This window comes from Triticum dicoccoides, unplaced genomic scaffold (assembly GCF_002162155.2).
Source record: "Triticum dicoccoides isolate Atlit2015 ecotype Zavitan unplaced genomic scaffold, WEW_v2.0 scaffold138118, whole genome shotgun sequence".
NCBI classification, from domain to species: domain Eukaryota; kingdom Viridiplantae; phylum Streptophyta; class Magnoliopsida; order Poales; family Poaceae; genus Triticum; species Triticum dicoccoides.
Genome location: NW_021197799.1, coordinates 1 through 8,454, shown reverse-complemented (window position 1 = coordinate 8,454; position 8,454 = coordinate 1). Strand labels below are relative to the sequence as shown.

The 8,454-nt window shown below is 43.7% G+C and overlaps 1 protein-coding gene across 1 annotated transcript; it reads left to right on the top strand.

Moving 5' to 3' along the window:
• Positions 1 to 703: 703 nt before the first annotated feature.
• Positions 704 to 5,532, top strand: LOC119343716 (cell division control protein 48 homolog C-like). The gene is made up of 10 exons (XM_037614527.1): positions 704 to 1,558; positions 2,495 to 3,108; positions 3,287 to 3,439; positions 3,692 to 3,808; positions 3,895 to 3,999; positions 4,216 to 4,281; positions 4,389 to 4,453; positions 4,536 to 4,737; positions 4,952 to 5,101; positions 5,209 to 5,532. The coding sequence occupies exons 1-10, from the start codon at positions 733 to 735 to the stop codon at positions 5,254 to 5,256; spliced, it is 2,346 nt and encodes a 781-aa protein (XP_037470424.1). The 5' UTR covers positions 704 to 732; the 3' UTR covers positions 5,257 to 5,532.
• Positions 5,533 to 8,454: the final 2,922 nt, after the last annotated feature.

The following is an 8,454-nucleotide window of genomic DNA, read 5'->3' as shown; positions in this document are numbered from 1 at the left end:
TTTTAGCTTATAGTACATGATCCCACAAGACATCCAACTCCTATATATTTTCCTATCACGTGTTTCAAACAGGCAGTAAAAACTTTCGAAACATAGTTTTCACTTATTCATTTTAGCTTAATTTCTAGTATTTTTTTTGAAAGATTTCATCTCTTCCACTCTCCCCCAACCAAACAATTCCTATTATTAAGCCCCACATTTTCACTTCTCATAGCTATTAAGGGCCTCTTTGATTCACAGGGTTTTGAAAAAAAAATACAGAAATAGGAAAGTATAGAATCAAGGAGTGTTTGATGCCACATGAAAAACAAAGGAATGGTGAAAAGAGGTTAGAGTGGATGTTAGATTTACTATAAATTGCAGTACAAAAGATTCCATAGGAAAAATTCCTACGGAATATGATCATATGAATCAAGGACCAACGTAGGCAAAATTCCCAAGGATTCAATCCTCCAAAAATCCTGTACAACTTGCTTGAATCAAAGGAGCCCTAGCTAACATGTCACCACATAAAAAGATTAAAAATAAAAAGTTGCGCCATTCTTGCTTCCGAGTCCCTGTGCCACAAAGTAGTTCTCAATCAAGTACAAAAAGGCCCTCAGTGGTATTTTGCCAAAAAGGAGGGGGCTTTTGATGATATTCTCCCTTCGACATCACAGCTCCCCCTTCGCCGCGCCCGCCAGACCACCCGAGCCTCCCCATCCCAAACCCTAGCCGCCGCCGCCGCCGCCGATGGCGAAGCGCCCGCGCAACTTCCGGGCGGTGCGGTCCAACTCCTTCGAGTCCTACCTCCGGCGGGTCATATCCGAGGCCGGGCTCGCCGTGCCGGGCTGCTGCGCCGACGACGTCGCCGCCGCGCTCCGCGCCCGCCACCCGGACCTGCGCCGCAAGCAGCACGCCCCGCTCGTCGCCGCCGTCCGCCGCGCCCTCCTCACCGTCCCCCTCGCCCCCGCCCCCGGCGCCGACGGTGACGGATCCGACTCCGACGTGGACTCCCGCGCCTCCTCCCCCTCCTCCCGCCGCCGGCGCCACGACGCCCACGCCACCGCCTCCTCCTCCACCTCCTACTCCGAGCACGGCGACGACGCCCGCGCCCCCTCGCCTCCCCCCGCCTTCGACGTCACCAAGGCCATGCTCCGCACGCGCTACGCCTCCCTCACGCCCAGGAAGGAGCCCGCCGCGGCCGCCAGCCAGCAGCTCGAGATCGAGCTCAACTCGGAGAAGCCCCGCCGGCGCGTCACGACCGATGGCGGCGGCGGCGGCGACCCCAAGCAGGAGGCAGGGGCCAGCGAAGGAGGCGGCGGCGGAGGGGCGAAGGGGCCCAGGTTTTCTGATCTCGGGGGGATGCAGTCCGTGATTGACGAGCTGATGATGGAGGTGGTGGTTCCCCTGTGCCACCCGGAGCTGCCGCTGCGGCTCGGGGTTCGGCCTGTGGCGGGGATTCTGCTGCACGGGCCGCCGGGCTGTGGGAAAACCACGCTCGCCCATGCAATCGCCAATGAGACTGGCGTGCCATTCTACAAGATATCCGCGCCGGAAGTCGTATCTGGGGTCTCTGGTATGCTATCTGATTTGATTCCTTGCACTATAAATTTGCAGAAGTTCTTAACCTTTGTGTATGCATATGAAAATTAATTTGATATTTACCCATCATGTATCATGCTTGAAACAAGTGAAATGCAACAGTATTTAAGGAATGATGATTTTGGAAATGCTATGCTGGTTTCTCTTGGGGTCAACTTGCAGAATATCACAGCCCATCCTTGGCCGATGAGCAAAATTTATACGTACATGCTAACTGATGAACTCTATAGATGTTAGTATTTTGTAATGCAAGCTCCTCAGTGCATTCCAACTAGAAATTGAAACTGCTGACAAATAAATAGCCAGCGATTAAGGTTAGTATTGTGCGCAAGTGGTCTTTAATTCAATTAGCTACTGTTTAAGTTCTATATTGTGAAATTGGTTTTTGCTGCTTTGAATAATTGAACTTAGTTGTCGAAGTGTAGCTCCCTAAAACAAGTTGTGGAAGTGAAGCACCTGGCCAAGCTTTGCTTTTATGCACTGCCATTTGCCAGTAGTTGGACATATATTTCTCAAGAACTATATAGTGGTCACTAAAGCATTGTACTTAAAGAGGTAGTGAAAGGTTTAGATACATGGTGATGGATCCATCTTCCCACCAGCCAGGATTAACTAAAGAATAATTTTTCAGAGGTGCTTTGATGCTTTCCTGGGAAGTGAGGATTTTTTTTGTGTGTGCATATCAATAGGGTATAATTTGCAACCATCCACTACCCTAGTACTAGCGAAGTAATAACAATACTGCTTCATGATCCGAATGTGAAATTTACACTTAAGGAGTTCATACATCCACTGTTCTAAGTTGTTTCTCATTTGTCTTCAATAGTTTTATATTCAGCTCCCCTACTACTTAAATTTTATCTGTCAGACCAATTTAGAAGTTCGCCTCATAGTTGTTGTACTCGTGCAGGAGCTTCTGAGGAAAATATTAGAGTCTTGTTTAAGAAGGCGTACAGAACTGCTCCCTCAATTGTATTTATAGATGAGATAGACGCAATTGCATCCAAGAGGGAGAATTTGCAACGTGAAATGGAGCGGCGGATAGTTACACAGTTAATGACATGCATGGATGAATTCCACCAGAATGTTGGATCAGATGGTGGTGACTTGGACTCGCAATCATCTGAAAAGAAGCCTGGCTATGTCATTGTCATTGGAGCTACCAATAGGCCTGATGCTGTTGACCAAGCGCTTCGGAGACCAGGGAGGTTTGATCGAGAAATATCTCTTGGTGTTCCAGATGAGATTGGACGGAAACAGATTTTGAAGATGCTTACTCAGAACCTAACACTTGAGAAAGACCAATTTGACCTGTTCAAGATAGCAAGGGCTACCCCAGGATTTGTTGGTGCAGACTTGAAGGCATTGGTAGATAAAGCAGGGAATCTGGCAATGAAGAGAATAATTGTTGAAAGAAAAAAGCAGAGTGGTGGGGGTGATCTAAACAACAAGCAGGACTGGTGGAGACATCCTTGGAGTGAAGGTGAAATGGACAGCCTATGTATCACTATGGATGACTTTGAGGTAAGCCATATGGGATCATTTTTTCTTTCTTCTATTAACCACCTGCTGTCTGAACGTACATTATATCGTTTTCATTGTCTGTTGTCTGCCATGTTCCTGTCCTTTTGTCCTCCTCTGCTATTAGCTTTTTAGTAGTGTGTTCCATCTTTGACACACTTTCTTGCTTCAATCCCTGAAGGAAGCAGCCACAATGGTTCAACCATCATTGAGAAGGGAAGGATTTTCTTCTGTGCCTGACGTCACATGGGAGGATGTTGGAGGTCTTGATTCGTTAAAGAAAGAATTTGACCGGTGCATTGTTCGTTGTATCAAGCACCCTGAAGTTTATAAGGTAATCACATGGGCTGCGTTCTACACTACTTTCTTCTGTCTGTTGCATTTAACCTGGTCAATTGGTCACCATAGTAACAGCAAGTTTAAGCCGCTTCTGAATTCGTACTGAAGGTAGTTCATAGACATCTGTGGTTCTTATTTGGATTTTATAAGGTGTAGCACTTCATGGGTGCTTTAAATGCTTAATTTTTGTTTCCTAGAAATACTTAATTTGGTCTTCATGTTCTCCTATTGTTGTCTGCCTTTCAAGGATTTCGGAGTGAACATGCAAGCTGGGTTTTTGCTGTTTGGACCTCCAGGCTGTGGGAAAACACTAATAGCAAAAGCAGTTGCACATGATGCAGGGGCAAATTTTATTCACATTAAGGTAATTGATTACATTTCCGTATTTTTACTTCACTAATTTCTATTGTGTATAGACTGCTAAGATGTTCCTTTTTTCTGGAACTGTAGGGGCCTGAGCTACTGAACAAGTATGTTGGGGAGAGTGAATCAGAAGTAAGGAAGATATTCACCCGTGCAAGGATTAACTCCCCATGCATCCTATTTTTTGACGAGGTATTTTTTTTTTGTTTAGCTGTTTGCCTATTGTGTATTTATTCTTTTGAGGAACACTGTAGTTGCTTAGAACAATTATGAATACTGGGTAGCAAGTTGCAGCATGTAGACAAGCAACTTGCAGCAAGTAGTCAAGCAGCTTGTACCTGTTGGGTGTGAAAATGCTTCTCGAATTACCGTGCTCAAGTGAAGTGTTTGTTCCATGTGATTTGGCAGATAGATGCTCTGACAACAAAGAGAGGGAAAGAGGGAGGATGGGTTGTTGAACGTCTCCTAAACCAGGTTTGAACATTGTCTTGGTCACCTGTGTTTGCAATACAGAGATTCTCTGACACTTTTTCTCTCTCTTTGTTCTGTGTTAATCAAAAATGAAAATGCTCTGCTCGCAGTTACTTGTTGAACTCGATGGTGCTGATCAGCGTCATGGTGTTTATGTTATTGGAGCTACGAACAGGTACTGTCAGCTACTGATTGCTTCTTTGTACATGCTTATACCTGAGTGGGTGGTTGATACCACTGCTTTATTTCTGGTGCAGAATTGATGTTATAGATGAGGCTGTCCTACGGCCTGGCAGATTTGGGAAGAAACACTTTGTACCTTTACCTGGTGCCGATGAGCGGGTTGCGATATTGAAAGCACATACTGAAAAGAAAACTCTTTCTGAAGATGTTGATTTGAACGCAATTGCACGTCGAGAGGAGTGCAATAATCTCACTGGTGCCGACCTGGCATCACTGGTGAGCTTTCTGATTTTTCCTTGAGTTCCCCTGCTGTTTGAGTTTGTGAAAGCTGCATCGCTGCTTGCTTGCCTGCTTATGTTTGGGCGATGCTCTTCCAAACGCCACCAAATATCTGGATCAATAGAAGTGTCAATCTGTTTGCATACGAAGCATCTGATTTGGGAATGTTCAAAATGGAGCTAACCTGTTTGAGCATGCCTTCCTTGTTCAGGTGAATGAAGCAGCGATGGCAGCATTGGAAGAGCGGTGCGAATTCCTGGCGAAAGGGGACTCGTCAATGAGTACTGACTTGACTAATAAGATTAAACTGCGGCACTTTGAGCATGCTCTCTCTAAAGTAAAGCCCTCGGTATCTGAACAGGTACGATAAAAATGCCGACAACAGGTCGATCTTACAATAGTACTTCACTGGTATATATAATAATGTCATATCACCGGCTTTACATCTCCCGCTGTTCTTGGTTGCAGCAAAGGAAACACTTCGACGCGCTGTCAAAGAAATATTCGGCCAACTGATACGCCATCGTCATCGTGCTTACGAGGACCATACTGCAGTTTTGCTTTTTTGTTTTCGCTCATATGATAGCTTATTGTAGAGATTGCGTGCGCGACTCTACACTAAGCTATACAATTTTGGTAGTGAGGAACTCGTTTTGGGTGTTTGGAAAATATGAACTCGTTATGCTTTGTTGTACGGGCTTTGATTGGTAGCGACCCCCTTTGTAATGTTGCAAAATGCAAATCGAAGAATCATTGAGGAGCTTTCCGCGAACTGCGAACATTTTCGACCAATGCACCATTCTTCCGTCCATTGGAGACGGATGCCAAGGCTTGGGGCATTTTTTGGATGGGCGCAGTGAAGAATGGGCGTATCATTTTTTTAACATAGGCGCAATCGTGCAAGCGTTCATATATACACGCATACATTTAACCTTATTAAAACACACACACACCTTACTTTTATGAACATCTCTGATAGACAGAGCCAGCATATAATCTTGAAATTTTACAAAGTCATTGTAGGCGCCTCGTAGTCGACGATGGAAATGTCTTCCCTAACTGATAGTGCATTGTCGGAAATCTTGAAATAAATTTAGAATAAATACGAACCTTCGTGGGCTAAGGATACCACTATCCTCCTAAAAGCAAGTATAATAGTGGGCTATAAGCTTGCTTACATGGCATTTTTGTTGAAGAAGAGAGACAAGAAAAAAGTAAAGGAGTGGGCTTTTATGCAAGAGTCAGACTCTCTGAGTGCTTTTAGGTAAAAGCATTTGATGAGAAGAAAGATATAGATGGAAAATGAAAAAACGTTGTGGCTTATAGCCAACCTTATAGCCAACTCTATTGTATGAGTAATTAATATTGTTAACTCTTAATGACATGGCATGTCTATGTAGTCAGCAGCCGGCTATATTATTAACCATGCTTTAAGACCCTTCACAATGCTTCATCTTGTACTACCTCCGTTTCATTTTACAAGTCCTACACGTATACCTAAGTTGCCAATTTTATCACCCTAATATAAACTATATAACACAAAAATTATACCTTTTCAAAGTAGAAACTCCGAAGTTTATGTTGGTATATTTTTTGTAATATATGACTTGTATTAGATTGGTCAAATTGACGACCTAGGGGTACACGCGCCCTGTAAATTGAGAGAGAGGTAGTACATGTGCTAAGGCTGCCATGTAGGTAAAAAAATCTGATGTGGCAATGTAATAAAAAGGAGAGATATGAGTTTATGACCCAGAAAGAACGAATGCCAAATACATGAACCTAGGCAAAAATAATTAAATGAAAGAAACCCACCAATGAATAAAATAGTTTAGTTGATAAAGCATTAAATGAGGGGAGCTTAGCAGCAACAAATAAAGCACCTATGCATTGTGAGCATTAGTTGCTAAACTTTTTAATACGCTTAGCACCTTATCTAAGGAGTGCGGCGTTTCGGTACCAGGCTCATCTGCATCCGTCCAAAAAAAAAATCTAAAGAAAAATAAAAATATTCAATTTTTTTTGCATGGTAGACAACTTATCACGTGAGGTCCGCTCCAAATTTTAGGTTATTTGGACTTCTGAGCAACTCTCAGCAAAAAAGACAAATCGAGTCAGAATAGTGCATGAACAGTATACATTTTTACAGACCCCGAATTTCTTTTTTTTGCCGAGAGCTGCTCAGATGTCCAAATCATTTGAAAATTGGAGCGGACCTCACGCATCAAATTATCTACCACGCAATTGTTTTTTGGATTTTTTTTGATTTTTTTAGTATTTGTTTTGATTTTTTCTGTCAGGGCGGGTGCGGCTGAACCTGGGCTCAGAAGTGGATTACTGTTATCTAAGCATCTATGCACGGGAAGTGGCCTAATTATACAACCACATGTTGGTTGGCAATGGACGTATCATATTGCTGGGTCTATCTTTGGTGCGGTTTGATATAATCGATGCATTGAAAAGGTGGCATCAAAGATCAAGCCTCTGTGCGTGAATTCCTGTTCCTCGTAAATTAGATAAGGGCCGCTAGCCGTCCGATTCCAGTTTGATTTTAGTAGTTGGCACTCACTGCCATTGATGTACGAACACCGAGTATTTTCCTAGGTCACTTGAAATTAAAATACTTGCTGCGTGTATTACTACCCCGCTCGCTCGCCTCGCGACGACCAAGTTCGCTCAGCTGCCGACGAGGATGAAGTTCGCTCAGCTGAGATAACGGCCGAGGAAGAAGGCGGTGTTGGCGAGGAAGAGCAAGGCTCTGTTCGCTCAGCTACAACTACGCACGACAATGATGTTCACTCAGTTGAGATGATCTCCAACAAAATTAGAGCATCTCAAAAGAAACGGTTTTGCTAAAGCACATCCGGATGTGTAATAATCAAAGCACATCTAAGTCCTATGTCATTGATTTTTAATTGTTTCATGTTGTTATATTATTAATTCTGGATGTTTTATATATACATTTACAAGCAACTTTATATATTTTTTGGAACTAACCCATTAACTTAGTGCCCAGTGTCAATTGTTGTTTTTTGCTTGTTTTTTCGCTTTACAGAATATCAATATCAAACGAAGACAAAATGCTACGAATTTTTTTAGAGATTGTTTTCTGGTGATAAGAGACCCTTGAAGCTTCTGGAGGCCACGAGAAGATGGACGTGGGGCCCACTAGGCACCAGGGTGAGCCAGAGGCCCCCGACACGCCCTGGTTGGTAGTGGGGCCCACAGGCACCATCTTGACCTACCTCCGCCTCTATAAATACTCCAAAATTCCTAGGGGAGTCGACGATATACTTTTTCCGCCGCCACAAGTTGCAAAACCACGAGATCCAATCTAGAGGCCTTTTCCGGCACTACCGGAGGGGGCAACGATCACGGAGGGGTTCTTCATCGTCCTTGTTGCCCTTCCGATGATGCGTGAGTAGTTTACCACAAACCTACGGTCCGTAGTTTAGTAGCTAGATGGCTTCTTCTCTTTTTTTTTTGATATTCAACACAATGTTTTCTTCGATGTTCTTCAAGATCTAATTGATGTAATGACTTATTGCGGTGTGTTTGTTGGGATTCGTTGAATTGTGAGTTTATGATCAGATCTATCCATGAATATTATTTGATTTTTATCTGAACTCTTTTATGCATGATTTGAGTAGCCTCGTGTTTCTTGTCCGGTTTATTGGTTTAGTTTGGCCGACTGAATTTATTTTTCTTGCCATG